General features: G+C 42.8%; 1 protein-coding gene across 16 annotated transcripts in view; it reads left to right on the plus strand.

Annotated features, from left to right (window-relative positions):
• The window catches only part of SV2B (synaptic vesicle glycoprotein 2B), a 194417-nt gene extending 182679 nt beyond the window's left edge, over positions 1 to 11738 (plus strand). For all 16 annotated transcript variants that reach the window (XM_070618414.1, XM_070618425.1, XM_070618471.1 and 13 more), the window contains 2 exons: positions 1614 to 1773; positions 3840 to 11738. In XM_070618414.1, the coding sequence (XP_070474515.1) occupies positions 1614 to 1773; positions 3840 to 4023 (344 nt within the window). In that variant the 3' untranslated portion in view covers positions 4024 to 11738. The remainder of the gene's footprint in view (positions 1 to 1613; positions 1774 to 3839) is intronic.
• Positions 11739 to 15671: the final 3933 nt, after the last annotated feature.

A 15671-nucleotide genomic window follows, 5' to 3' on the forward strand; every position in this document is an offset into this window, starting at 1 on the left:
ATGGAAGTGGAAGTACATGGACCATAGGGACCTCTAGCAGGAAGACCTAACCTAGTTGAAGGGTGAGTTCCCTAACTATCACTTGATGTATTTGAGGATAATATTTTGTACTCAACAAACACTTGTCAACATTTGTTGTAAGCTAAGCCCATGCCTGGCACTTTAAGGGATGCATACATGTAAGTGACGTAGTTGTCAGGGCAGTTGTGGTCCAGCCGATGCCCATCTCCTGTCGTTCTAGTTCTCTCCTAGCTGTTTGGGAAGAGGTTACTGGGCTACCTGCTCACAGCCCTGCCCCTTCCCAGAATCAGCAGAATCCAGGAGGGTAGTTGCCATCTCCCAGCTGGTCAGCACGGTTTGGCGCTAGTCTTGGCAGCTCCAGGTCTGAGGGTGAGATTCCAGGCAGAGCCCCCCAGGGAGGCAGTTGTTGATGAGGCCAGCCTCGACTTCTTGGCAACTGGATGCCCTCCTTCCCCCAGGCTCCTGGTTCCTGCTGGGGACTCTTGCTCTGTTTCCCAGCTGGTTGTTTGGGGCCCGCCTTCTTACCCCCTTTCCGCTAACTCTATTCCCACCTCATTTCCCACCATACTCCTGGTCTGTGCTCTGCATCCACCCTGGACTTCCCAAGCTCCTCTGGGGTGGCCGTGTTAGATTTGGGCAGGATTTGACACAGCCCTTCTTTCAGTGGGATCTCTCATCATTGGCTGTGTCAGCCAGAGTCCTGGCTGGAGAAGGAATCGACCCCAGTTCCTTCTAGTGAAGAGACTTTATTGGTGGGGTTACATATAGAGTGGCGGGCACTCTTGTGGGAACAAATAAGGCAGATGAGGCACCCAGATATGAGCAAAAGTGGCAGCAGACACCAGCTCCAGGGCTGCAGGGACAAGGGGAGAAAATAGCATTAACAGAGCTCAGTGAGAGCTGGAACCACGGAGGGGGAGGTGCCCGGAAGGAACTGTAGTCCCAGGGGGATGCAGCCATTACCACAAAAGGGCTTTTAAAACAAGACCGGAATTGGGAAGAAATACTCCCATCTCTTTCTCCTCCCAAATGACAAGGGAGCCCCAGGTGTGCGGTCCACGTGGGTTAGCTTCCTGGGGCGCAGAGCAAGGCTGAGAAAGGGCAGATCAGATAGCCGGGTGGAGACGGGGGTAAATGGAGAATCAGCACTGTGCCCCTTTTCCAGGTTTTCCTTCTGTAGCCTATTTACAGTTGTGTTCTCACCAGAATGTAAGCTCCATGGGAACGGAGTTTTTTGATACTGATGGATCTCAAGCACCTAGAACAAGGTCTGACACACAACGGACTCTCAATTAATACCCTCTCTGCCTCGTCCCTGGTTATTTTGGGCTGGGAAGCACTGCAGAATGACAATTTCAGAATCCTTCCTGGAGGCTGACTCTGGTGACGTGACCACGCAAAGAGCTCTGGTTCCGTGGCTGGGGAACCATGCAGTCAAGCTGTGCTCTCTGTGCAGAGATGCACGTTCTACTTCAGGTGACCTGACTTCAGGCGTCACTGTGAGGATGGGAGATGGGGCCAGACACGTGGGTGACAGTCTTGTCTGAGACACGGGCTTCATGTTTCTTTCTGCCCTTGACCTCCCTCCGCAGGTGGCTCCATGCTGATCTCGGCTGTCTGCTGCTTCTTCCTGTTTTTTGGCAACAGCGAATCGGCGATGATTGGCTGGCAGTGTCTGTTCTGTGGGACCAGCATTGCTGCCTGGAATGCTCTGGATGTGATCACAGTAGAGCTGTATCCCACCAACCAGAGGTCAGTTCTTCCCTGGGCTTCCCTCTGGGACTCATTTGGACTTCTTTGGCCAGAAGTCTACCTGCTCCATGGTCCTCTACCATGGTCATCTTGGTCTTCCTGGTGTTCCATAGACCAAACGTCTCTTAGGTTGTTGAGTTTCTCCTGCATGGGGGCTGGCATAGGCCTGGCAGTGGCAGGCTAAGGCTTGATAGGGTGGGGATGGACAGCAAGATGCAAAGGACAAGTTCAACCATGGTCAGGAGAAAGGAATAGGAGGGCAAAACCATCCGTGTCATGTCATCGACAAGGGAAGTGAGAACAGGTGAGCCAGTGGGAGATAAAGGGCAAAGGTGAAGAGCTAGGTAAACCCAGAATGGGGGAGAAATAAAGATGAGGATGAGGCATTCTGGTGTAGGACAGTGCAGAGAGTGTGGCACGATGGCAGGGTTCACTCTTACTTCCTACAAGCCATATGGAGAGAGGCCTGGTTTAAAGGCAGAAGGTCAAGGCCATTACTTAGCAGTTATTTCTCCCCATGGGGGGTGAATTGTGAATTTTACGGACAGCAGGTAAGGTGACCCTGTGGTCAAAAAGGAATGTGAAGTGGTGTGGAAGAGGGGTATATGAAATTCTGCAAAAAACCCTAAATTGGTGACACAGTACTAGGATATAGGTAGCTAAGGAAAAGCAAAGAATACTTTATCTGGGGTCCCTCTTCCCTGAACCAAAGAACTTCTAAGTTTTACAAAAAACAAAAGGAGGAGAAACTGTTATTTGAATGGGATATATTTTAAATCTAGGAACCCCAAGAGAATTACTTAAAGAGAATACTAAAACAATAATATAATTTGGTAAGGTGGTCAATGACAAAACCAACTTAATAATGTATAGACTTTAAAATATATTAAAAATAAAATAGAAATTCATTTAATAATAACAGAAATCATAAAATATCTGGGAATCAATTTGATGAGAAAGATGAAACACTTACGTGAGGAAAATGATAAAGCTTTACTGAGAGATTTAAAGAAGATTTAAATGTATGTCAAGATATACCTTATTGAATTTGAAGAGGATTTAATCTTACAAAAATGTCAAATTTTCTTTAGTTTTTCTCTAACTTAAAAAGGGTGCATTCAAAATTCAGTGAGATTTCTTTTCCCCCTGGGAACTTGAAAAAATTATCCTAAAGTTTATTTGGAAAAATACACATATGAATGTATCCAAGAATATTCTGAACAGACTGAGATTGGAGGCTGGTGATTAAAAAGGTATAGTGTGGTACAATTATATAAAAAATGTAAAAAGAATTTAAAGTATGAAAATATAGCCAAAATCTTAATAAACTTGTGGCATGAAAAAGAAATATTTTACTTTAGCTGGGGAGAGAGTGCCAGAAATATTGTCTCTGTATATAGATGGAGTTGAGAAAGGATAGATGGTTAATAATAGTTATCACTGGGAAGTGTGATTGAAGGATAATAATTAGGATTCGGTTCTGCCACAGGTGACAGAAACTCCAAGTAATTGCAGCCTTGGGAAGTTTCCCAGGAGCTGCCACTTGCCCTTTCATCCCATTGGCCAAACTTAGTCACATGGCCACATTCAGCAGCAAGGGAGTCTGGGAAATGTAGTCTTACATTTGAATAAATACTATTTAGGGACTTCCAGCAGTCTCTGCCACGAGAGGGTTGAGAGTGTTAAGAGGGTAACACTTACGCTTTCTTCTTCATTCTTTTTCATTCTTTCAATATTTCACAATACTCGTGTACTACCTATGAAAATTTCAGAAAGAGATATATTTGAAAAGAAAGAGAAACAAGTTTGAAGGAAATACTCCAAAATGTTAATAGTGGTTATTGCCTTCCAGTGATCTGATTGTATACCCCTGAATCTTTATGTTATCCTGTATTTCCAAATTTGAGTAAAATGAGAATGTGTCACTTTTATATTTAGGAAAAAAATTCCCTCCCACAGCTTCACTATACCTTCTCCCACAACAAGGAGAGAAAAGAACCCAGTCCCATTCATCTAATGAGGTCTAGTTTGTGCCTTTCAGAATGATTTACCTTCTTCTTTTACAGGGCAACAGCCTTTGGCATCCTCAATGGATTATGCAAATTTGGAGCCATCCTGGGAAACACCATCTTTGCTTCTTTTGTTGGGATAACCAAAGTGGTCCCCATCCTTCTGGCTGCCACTTCTCTCGTTGGGGGTGGCCTGATTGCTCTTCGACTGCCAGAGACTCGAGAACAGGTCCTGATGTGAACAACACATGAGGAAAGGAAACTTTGGAAGAACCTTGTCCAGGAACCTTCAGTGCACCCACACTTCCTGTCTGTCACTGTCCAGGGGACACCTGGATAGCACGGGAGGAGAAGTTGATTTTGTGACCCCTAGTTTAGGACTCATTTCAGCTGTCAATATGTTTGTTACTCAGGTGACTGATTTGGGGGTGTCCTGAGCTGCCCTTATAATCAGAGTGCTGTGTGCTTGGCTTCAGGTCTCCCCAACGCAAGGCAGAGGAAGAGGGATAAACCCTCCCGTGGGTGCGCACACAAAGCAAGGAGTGTGCATTTCCCCAAATGAGGTGCAAGGACTTATGTGCATTTCAAAATGAATTTGAGGGTGAGAAACACTCAAGTTCCTTCATAATGGTCCTTGGAGCCCAATGACCTATCAGATTGACTTGGCAGGAAGCTCGAGTCCTCATATGAATATTGGGCTTGAAGTACAGGTTGCTTATATTTTTGCATTTAAAAGTATCACCTATCGTATTTTCCATTTGAAAATCACCACAATAGCATTGAAGATACTCTGATATAGAAAACCAAATATTTGAGCAATATCTATAGAAGTCTGCTTTCCCCACCAAGTGTCCTAAGCTTTCCATGATGATTAGGTGGTAAATTTAACAATGATATTTATTCCTATTTTAATCTAGTCAAAGAAACTTAATGGGATAGGTATTCTGTAAACTAACTGTATATAACTCTATTTGGGTTTAATTTGAGGAAATGGTATCTGCAAATATTTGCCAGCATTTTAGCCATATTTTGGGAGGACTTGGCATTTGAAGTCCCAAGAAATTGGGTCCAAGGGAATGAAATGCAAGCACAATTTCTCATAGCCATTTAACTTGCTGTGGGGAGGATGCAGTTAGCAAACTCATGTCGCACAGTTCGTTTAATCCAGGCACTTTTCTTTGTGTAGGTGGAGTAGTTACTTTCCTCTTACACAGATCACTGTCTTGTGAAACTCAAGCATCTTCAGTGCTGGCATTTAACTTTGCTGCTCCCCCAGAAACAACAGGAGAAGTGTTCAGTGGCTTCTGGCACTCTCTTTGTGGGCAAGAAGAAAACATAGTGGACAATCTGGGGGACTGAGAGAGGGTTGGGGAAATGTAGTCACAGTACTTCAAAGCATAGTTCTTTCCATTTATTTTAGCAGTACAACATAACCCATATTTGAATGTCATGGTCAAGACCCCTGAGGAATCTGTGCTGTGTATGCCCGTTCACGGCTTTTGAAATGGATGTCACTGGTGCGGGAGTAGGGAGTGCAGTGGCTGTGAAATACGTTTTCCTTGAGTGCTCTAAGAAGCCATTTCCTGTGATCCAGTTTGGAACATGAATGGTGGTGGTGGTGGGAGCAGGGTGAGGAATCTTAGACAAATTGCTTTGGCAAGGGTCAGCAATAGACTCAAGACCTGACGAAATAGGAAATGAACAACGTTTGAGCCATCAGAACTGTCCTGCGTGGAAGGAACAGTGAGCTTATGAGCTCCTGGCCCTGGAGGGGAACTTGCCAAGGCCGGCTGAACATCAGTCTGCAAGAACTAGTTCTTTGAGTTGATTTGCAACGCTCTCAATGCTGTCAGGTGCCACACTTACCCTACCAGAAATTTCCAAAAATTCAAAACAGAATAATGATGGCTGTGCTGAGTGTTTTCCCAGTTTTGGAGGAATGCTTAGGCTCCATGATAGCTTCAGGCCATGTTATTCTCTGGAGTAACAGGTAAAGGGGGGAAGAGTAAACATTATGACACCTTTCTACCCTCGATTTGAGATCAGTTTTAATGGTTAAAATGTTTACTCTGCTTCTCTTGTCCCCTACCTCTTTATGCACCCCCTTTTTTCTCTGTACGGGGAAGGACAACATAGCATCTCTGATCTGACCTTGATTCCCCCAGATGTATAAATATACCATTGCGTATTAGTGTTTCTCTAATTGTTTTACAGGAGTTACCTAACATAAATGCCATGTCAGTTATGAGAGGTCCAATGTAATATAGCTGTAATATACTTTCCATATTCTTGCGATATGAAATACAGTGGCTAGGTTCATAAAAGAGAATTGTCTAAACCTGGGGTCACCACATCCCTTATAACATTATTCTTCAATGGGATAATACAATTCAATGAGCAGCTGCCACTTAAACAATTTACAAGGCAGAGTCTGCATTTCTAGTTGAGATGGATTTTGTAAATCTAAAGTCGGATTAATTTTTGAGTGTTGAGGTGGCTGCAATAATTTGGGGGTAAACATCCTTTGATTCCCAAGCTCTAACTTTGACTTTGCCTCTATGGCTCCCTACACCAACCACCTAACTAACCAAGGGCAATTCCCATCTCATTCATCACTAGGCCTTTGTAAAGGTGCAGCCATTCTCTGCAGCCTTTAACCATGAAGGACTGTCTGGCGCTGGGACCTGGCCATTTCTTCAATGCTGTCACTCCTGCTGAGATAAATGCTTCTTTAAAAATAGTCTCTGCGGCTGGTCATTGGGAGATAATGGACAGCATTCCTGGCCATCCGTTTCTTTTTCATTTCATGTTCTACTCTGAGACATTCCCAGTGGCATCCGTGGAGAGCTGAAGGGAAGAGGCGCTCCTTCGCTGAGCAAATCTGTTCCCAGTTCTTGCTGTATTTTATGATGCCCGGTTTGACAGTAGTTACTTTTAATAGTACCAACTGTATTGTGTTATCTCTTGATGCTGGTTTTTTATCTTTTGTTTTATTGGAAATGATTAGTGAGAGGGATGTGCCTATTTGTGAAGTTTATAACTCATTAGCCTGAGGTCATGTAATAAATAACCCCATTTCCAGGGTTCCCTGGTACCTTGTGTTAGTTCATTAAAAATAATAATAAAAGTGATTGTAAGCAAACCTTTAAGAACTGGGGCTAGAGATTATTTTCAGACCCTGAGGTCTCTTCTGGATTCCTAAATTGATGGAATCAACTGGGAGGAACATTCAGAATCATTTCCTTCAACTTTCTTATTTTGCATATGGGGAACTTGAGAGGTTAAGTGATGTGACCAAAGTGACATGTAGTGCCAGGAGTGGGTTATAACGTCTACAATGATGCTCTGTCTATAATTCTGGAATAATCCCTCAGTCACTGATACCCTGCTTCAGGGCCTCCCATAGCGTCTTTGGGGAATGTGACAATGTGACAAACACTTGCCCTTCGTTCCCTGAGGACATTCATTGAAAACCTACATGATTGTTTTACCTATAATAAGTGGAAGGATCAGTATAAATGAGAGAAATTAGTATTTATTCGTCAATTATTCATTCATTCAACAAATCCTCACTGTGCCCCTTCTGTGAGCCAGTCTCCTTGCTAAGCCCTGGGGATCCAGTGGTGAAGGAACTGGTCACAGTTCCGCCTCCTTGCTCATTCCACTTACAGCCAGTGGGAAAGATGGATATTAACTTGGCAATAAAAACAAAGTACAAGGGTCGTATAATTAGTAAAATGCACCTTTTGTTTGTAAGAAGATTCTTGCTCCTTTACCAGTCGACCGTGGATTTCTGAATGTGGTTGCCCTCTCCAGTTTCTCTTTTCTTCAAGGAGTGTGCCAATTTCTTTTCTTTTAGTCCAGCTAAAGAAAAAGACACACTTGTTCATTTTTTTGCAGAACATAATAAGTTTTTACTTAAATCTATTTTACGGAAAATTTTATGTGGAAGAAGGGATGGGGGCCAGGAATGCAAGCATGACGTTAGTTAGTGGGGCAAGCCTACCGGTGTTTCTACCTCCACATCTGGCTTTTTAGGGGACATCTGAGCTAACGCCCAATATTTGGGATTTAGTTAGGATTAGGTTGGCTGGCGTATATCTGAAAACCCAAATAATCAGGCTTAGAATACCTTTATAATAAGTTAAGGGTTTATTTGTCTCTCATATGAAGGGAATCTGGAGGAAAGAAAGCTGTGGCTGGTATGGCTGCCTTGTGACCTGATCATTGGGAACAGACTCCTGCCTTTAGACTCCGTGATTTTTTGTCATTGAGGCTGCCTCATGTACTGAGATGGCTGCTGCAGCACTGATCCTCACATCCACAATTCAGGCAGGAAGCAGAAAGAAGGGCAAGGGGCGAAAGGGCTACACCTCCCAGCTCAGACAGCCTCCCCTGAAACTACTCTCCTTCCCGCCCCTTCCAGTTGCTTCCATTCATATATCATTGACCTCCTTTGGCTGCAGGGGAGCCTGGGAAATGTATTCCCCTGGGGACATTGCTTCTCCAGATTGAGGATCTTGGCACTAAGGGAGAAAGGGAGAGAGGCTAGATGGATCATGCTGCTTAAACTTAAGCATGTGTCAGAATCAGGTGGAGAGGTGTTAAAACTCACACAGAAATCTGCGGTGGGATCTGAGAGTTCACATTTTTAACAGCTCCCAAGGGATGTGGATGGTGTCAGTCCTTGAACCGGATTTTGAGCAGCACTGACACCTGCCAACTTGATTTGTTGGGGGAAGTTTTATTGCCCCCGTAACTTAAAATTAGCTCGACCAGAAACTCACGAAAGCTAGTAGCCCATGAAAAACGATCACCATCTTCCTAAAGTTCAGGGACTATCAACTGGTGGCAGTGCTTCAGGAACTCAAGAGTGTCAGTGAAAATCGTCTCTTCCCTGGAAACTGCTTCGTTTCACCCAGGCCTTGTCCTTATGAGCCCATGTCTGGATGTCGACCTCTAATTAACACCTTCTCATCTGGAGGTCCCTGAGCCCTGTTTTGCCCATTTCCATGTGCTAATGATTCTTATAGACACAAATATATTTGTGGCACATTGTTATCCATTAGGCTTTCTAATTGTACTCTTTGATCCTAAAAGCTTTCTCCCAGCTAGGGATGCACAGAGAGTGATAAAGACATATCTAGGTAGGAACCTGACCTGCTGACAGTCAACTTGAACTTGATTTGGAAATGTCTCTTGAAAAGGGTAAACATTTCTTCTGTAGATAAGAGAAAGGCTGAGTGAGATAAATTCTTCCTCTTAGACCTCATTCAACACATATTTACACAATGGCTACCATGTGTCCCGTGCTATACTAGGTTGCTACCTCTAAGTGGTCCCGTGTCATCCAAAACTTTGTGCTTTTGTGGGTAGCTGTGCTGTGTTTAAGCACAGCCCCAAGAACAGTTTGGAAATAAATCACACATAGCCTTTGAATTTGAAGCAAGCTGAAAGCACATTTTATTTAATTTGCAGAAGCACGGTGGGGAAATTTATATGCATGGCTTTTGTGACAGCAAAGAGGTTTCCAGAAAGATTAATGATGAAATGAAACAGAGACTAGAACTATCCATGAAGGTTAAATGGAGAAATAAAAGTTGTTACAGTTGTTGCTAATTACAGAATGAACAGGGCATCCACTTAGCAGGACCATAATACGTCTTCCAGAATGTTCAAGCCCTGAGCTGGGGAATGAGGAGTCCTTGTCGTCTCTCTCGAAAACACACACATAGCTGTCCATTCATCTTTGGTCCTGTTGGCTTAAAAATACCTTAAAATTTCAGAGACCATAAATATGCCTTTCTTTAGTAAGCAAAGGTCTTTCAGGAGCTGTCTTCTACCAAAGTTAATGTGGTTGGCACATTTGATAGTTTTGCCAGGTAGGAAGGTGTGTCTACTCACAGCAGCTGTCACTCAGGAGAGCAAGCCACTCAAAACCAACGTCTTGTCCTCCGGTTCTTGCATACAATATAGAATCTCAGTGATTCAGATGTCTCTAAATCAGCACTTGTGATTTTGATAGGGTATGAACAAAAGACCTATAAAAATGGCTTTCCAGGAAAATTAGACTTCAAGCTATATCATAAAGGATTGCTTAAAAAATGTGTAGAAAAACAACTGGTAAGCAATTGATGACCAAATCGTAAGTGACTCTTACGTATTAAAGTATTTCTCCCAAAGAATTACACAAATTCTAGCGATCTCAAAAATATTTGAAAGTGATAAAACTCAACTTCTTTAAAATGTGTTTTTATGGTATAGATTTCTTTTCAATACAGAGTCAGTCTGGATGAGTCAAGCAAACCCAACTTTCACAAATGTTTGAATGGATTGCTAATAGATAATTTGTTGGTGTTTACACTAATGATTTTAATAAGGATAATTTCCAGAAACCTACATTCTACATATTTTACAGGGGTAATATCAAACTATAAACTGAGGATTTGCAATCAGAATATGGATAGTACCTTGCTGACATGTTTGTGTTAGAACTTAGGCTGTGACAAGGAGGCAGGAAAAAGGTATTTTATAGGTAGTCCTGAGTAGACAGATGTGTATCCAGTTTAATAGGTGATTTTGAAAGATATCTCAACTTTTTAAAATTACGTTTTGGTTAAGCAAAATGGAGGTATTTGTGACATATAAAAATTAAAAAAATACCCCCACTGCATATAGATGTGAAAACTATTTCATTGTTTAATATACATGCCATGGATTGGTCAGTTTTGATTCAGGCTATTTTCACATAAGGGATAAAAATCAACAAGATATTATAAAATTTAAAAATTTTAAATATTTATCAAGTAGTTAAACACTGATTTGTCAATTCTGCTGCATTTCAAATGGGCCGAACGTTCAAATAGCTGAGCTGTGCGTTTCCGGTTTCAGGAATGAAGGAGTCTTTAAGGTTATTTATTTTTCTGCATGAGATTTGGTCCCAGCTTTTTGGTCCATCTGAATCCTGGAGGTCCCCAACCGTAACAGACTAAAAGAGTGTCTACACTGTTATTACTTCTTTGTTCTTGATGTGGTGGGTAAAGTAGATAAAGCAGCTTGAGGTGTTAGGAAGAACTCTCCTTGAAGTTGGCTGGTCTATCTTTCTATAATGATTTATGCTTATGCATCTTTTTTTCTTTTCTACTTCAAAATGGTAGGCTAAATTTGTAAAGTCCAAGCTAAGCCTCCGGGCTCCAATAAACAATGCTGAGAGACTAAGAGGTTTCATTCTATCGGGTGGGAGGGGAACTAGAGAGGTGACATTTTTGGGCAAAGGTCAACAGTGTCCAGACATGGGTGACTATTGATGGTCTTCCCTGAATGTGTGACCAATGGTGTTGAGTCTTTTCTACAGCCACTGCAACAAATTTGGCCAATCAGTGCTTTAACAGGCTGAGACACTGCTAGCTTTTCAGAGTTGAGAGGTTGAATAATAACGTCCACTATGGCAATTGGCTCCTGGAATGGTGGTGTCTGGGAACAAAGTTAATAAACACAATCTCATCAGGTATCCGCTGTGGTCCTGTGACGTGCTCTGTGATTTGTGAAGAATACTTTGTAGGTATAGAGGGCATTTGTAACACTGTTGCTGTTGATGAAATGTGCTGACACACAGCCACTGGAGGAAGATGTTTCTTTGGAAGCCTGCCATCTTTCTATAAAGGACCTTCAAGCTGAGATGATGAAAAGTCAGTTATGTTTCACAGTCTTGTCATACTGACCAGTCCTTGGTCTCATGGCCACAAGAAGGACACAGAGCACATGCTGTGAGCCATCAAGTGGAAGTTTACAAGTTATGGGCAAAGGGACCCATTATCTGGTTTACAATGACTTGACAACTGGCTGGATAAACCTTTACCATATGTCCACCTAGAGCTGTTTGGATAAATCTGTAAATAATGCCATGTACAGTGACTGCATCTACTGAATGATTAAACTGATACTGTGCGTGTGAAATGACCAAAGCCATTTTTGTTTTCTCTTCATATTTTTCATGCTCTAGTTTCCATCTCGCTTTCAGTGTTTTTCCATCTGACAGTCCCTGGAAAGTGGAATTGCTCTGATGGTCTAAGCTTTTTTTGGTCTTTAATATATTAAAGTAGTAGAAACATTTAATCGGGTGATTGGTAAATACATCTTTAACCTTTAATACTTTGTGATCCAAATATTAGCAAACCCTTATTGAAAACTATACGACAAGGACAATGATAAAGACTTTTAAAGACTATCTCCTTTAATCCTCATATTCACCTAATGATCTCAGTGTTATTTTCTTCCCTTTAGAGATGGGGAACCTGAAATGTAGAAAGGTGAAGTAACTCGCTAAAGGCCACAGAGCTATTAAGAAGTGGAGCCAAAGTCTGGCCCCTCATCACCTGGCATATAGTATAGTGAAATCATCTCACTGAATTCCCCCCGAAGAAGCCTGGGCATAGATTAGTCATTGGCTGCAGATGTTTCCAGGCCACTAGGACAATATTAACCAAATTAGATGCCATCTTAGGTGTAGATGATTCCACAGAACTGTGATCTAATAAAACTTTCATTTTTCCTGTGCCTTGTGACTAACATGGTGTCTGGGACATGGTAGGCGTTGATAAATGATGAATGGACAGATGGATGAACATGCTAGTTGAATGCTGAAGAGCGATTAAAGAGTCACATTCAAAATATTTAATCATCGGATTGATTCAAAGGCTGGCCTAACACTGCAGCTACAGCTCTGCATCAGGGTCTCAGAGGCCCCAGCTTTGCTGAGCGTTAAGGCTTTAGTTGTTGGACCGTGGAGAGGTCTGGGGGGTCCAGGAGAGGGTCCCGGCTCTGGAGTGGTGGTGGAGGCACTCAAGGGGCTTAGGAGAGTGGATTTTCGCCAATTGGTATGGAAGTACCAGTGTGAATTGGCTGAGAAGAAACCTTGGGAGCCACAACTGGTCAACGCCAGTGCAATGTCCTCTTTGGGTGGTACTTTCCAAGTCCCTATGAAGGCTGCTGAGACAGCAATTGAAAAACTTTGTGAGGTTGGTTTTAGATTCTACCAAGGTCTGCTTTTTGCTTTATTCTTACAACACTAGAGGGCAGTAGCTACCTTGAAGATGTGGAACAGGTTTGCGCTCCAAGGTTGGTTAGCCTTCCGTCCCAGTCTCTGTCAAGGGGAATGAGATGGCTTTTGGAAAACAATGAATATTTCCCCTCTATTCTCTAGGATGCATCAGAATCTGGAGATGATTCCAGAGGACATTTGCTGGAGGCCCAGGGTGTCCTTCACCCATTTGTAGTATGCTTGGGCTTGAAATAAAGTGACTTTCCTAATCTTTGGGGCAATTGTCTAGATTCAGATTCAGCAAACATTTATTAAATGCTTATGTGGAAAACCTGGTACCATCCTAGCAGGTGGCTGGTGTTTAATCTGTGCTTATATAACCATCCTTCACCACTTCTTGTTGCCAGACAACTTCATATAGGCAAAAACCTCTGGGTGTGCCTGGGGATTTGTGAAGAGTAAGTGTTATAAATAAGAACGCAGGAGTGAGTAGTGCCTTCTACATTCATATTGTGTCTACTCAAAAATTGAACTCTTCCACATATGGGAGGTGACATTAACTATATTTAAAAACATGTAGCCACTCCCCTAGCTGAGCTCATGGGAGCAAATCTTTTCTGTACGGCTGGTCACGTAAAGGCTGTCACACTAGGAGAAGCCCAATCTGGGAGCTCAGGGGTTCTTGGCTCCCCATCTAATCTGCGTGATCTAGGAAAGGCTGTGAGGTCATGGGATGGTTGCTAAACCCCAATTTCCTCATCTTTAAAATAGAAGAGGTGGACAAATGGCTGTAAGATCTAGGTTTTGACTTTCTACAGTGAGAACAATATCCAGTAGGGAATGCATACAAAACAAAACACAGAAACGGAATTTTCTGTGTGTGAGTCCTGGTTGGTTGCAAGAAAGAGAATGCATGCAATGTTAGATAGGTTTCATTTTGAGACAATTGGCAGGATGTACTGTGCTTATCCCTTACCAGTGGCTTCTGCTACAGGAAAAAGTGTCAGGGGATCTGTAAGTGTAATGTGGAGGGAAATCTGGGCTCAGGGCTGGCTTAAAGGCAAAAGAAAAATGAAGTGCCCACAGAGAAAATGGAGTTTAGTTTCATATTCAGATCTAAGTGAGATACCCACAAAGTAGTGACAGGAAACCTCATTTAGCCACATCAGTGGGAACTGTGAAAGAAGATAATTGAGAGAGAGAGAGGGGAGAGAGAGAGAGCTAGTTTTGCAGTCAGACAGTCCCAGAGTTCAAATCCTGGTTCTATCATTTATCAGATGGATAAGCTTGGGCAAGGGAGGGACCTTTCTAAGCCTCCTTTTACTCATCTGATGTCTGTAAACGTTAGTAGCCTCCTCCCTCTTTGCTTTTCCTTGAATCTGTAGTTCTAAGGAAAAAAAACTGTTCATGTTTCATCTCTTCAGTACAAATAATTCTTCCTGAAGCCAAACAGGTAGAAAGGGCATCAGCAAGTGTAGTAGAAAAATCAGGGTATGCTAAATCTGGCCTGAAGGAATCATGCCATTTCCAGAATGTTCTGCAGCTGAAGATGAGCATGCAGAAAAAGGAGATCAGAAAAGACAGATTGGTGAAGGATCTGAGAATGTGTCTGAGCCTGAGTCTTGTGTGTTTCATGAAAGAGACCTTCCCAGTATCGGTTTGCATGGCAGAATTCTTTTTGGCTGGAGAAGAAAAAAGACCAGATGTGCGCGCCATGTCTGGGCAAGACAATGTTGTCTCAGAGATCATTGGCCACCTCCCTGGACTCGCATGGAGCCCTGTGGGAGGGAGGCTGGAGGAAGGCTGTGGGACTGGGGGCAGCAGCCCTCGCTGTGGTGACAGTGGAGAAAGGCCTTGTGAGGGACACTGAACATCAAAATGGGGAAGCAAAGCAGGCAGAAGGAGACGAGGAAAACACTTGCGTGTAAACATGTGGCACCCTTTGTGGACTTCGAGAAAGAACCAGGTGAATCTCTGAATGGGATTGGAAATCCTATATTAACAGCCTGGAGAAAACCCTAAGAAACATGGGCGATTGCTGTAAACGTGACCCAGTTGACAGGAAACTTAGAAACATGTAAGAAACATACAAACATAGGCCACGCACTATAGAAAGAATGATTGAGAGAGAGATTCAGGTTTCTTACATGGAGAAGAGATATAAGAAGACTGGGTGGGGTTTAGCAGAAATTATGTCTCTTTCAAAATTCTGGTGTTCGGGTTTCACTGAGTCTGAAGGCAATGCCTGTGACGCCAACAGAATGCTTTAGAATCTCATGTTTTCCTGATTTGATCATTCGGTATTTACTTTTTTTTGGCCTGCCTCATATTAAAGAACTTCAACTTCATAATTTTGTTAAAGGAATTTTGGCAAGCAGAATAATAGACTGTCTGAAATTTACATAATCTTGCTTAAAAATCAATATTGCATTTGCATCAAGTTCTCAGATGTAGTTTACACTGCGTATAGGATTTTCCCTGGGGAAGCCTAGCCAAGGGAAAGAGGATAAAGAGGAGAGGGAGAGAGAATGAATTAGATGATGGGGGCAGAAGAGCACAGAAGGTGAGGAGGAGGCCAGGACATGGAACAAGGCCAGGTCAGAAGGGGACAGCAGGTGGAGGCCACAGAAGCAAGGAAGAGGTCATCATGAGAAATTCTAGGGAGACAGCAGGAGAATGTGTTCAGAGATCCTGATTCCTCCAATGGGGGAAGCTGGGAAGGGCAGAATCATAGATTATAGTCTTGGGCCAGCACTGTGCATTCCAATAGGTCCGAGGGAGGCAGAATTCATGTCTGAAGATGCAGGCAGTTTCCGAAGGATGTACATCAAGACAGTAGAGTAGCTGCA

This window comes from Equus przewalskii, chromosome 1, assembly GCF_037783145.1.
Source record: "Equus przewalskii isolate Varuska chromosome 1, EquPr2, whole genome shotgun sequence".
NCBI lineage: Eukaryota > Metazoa > Chordata > Mammalia > Perissodactyla > Equidae > Equus > Equus przewalskii.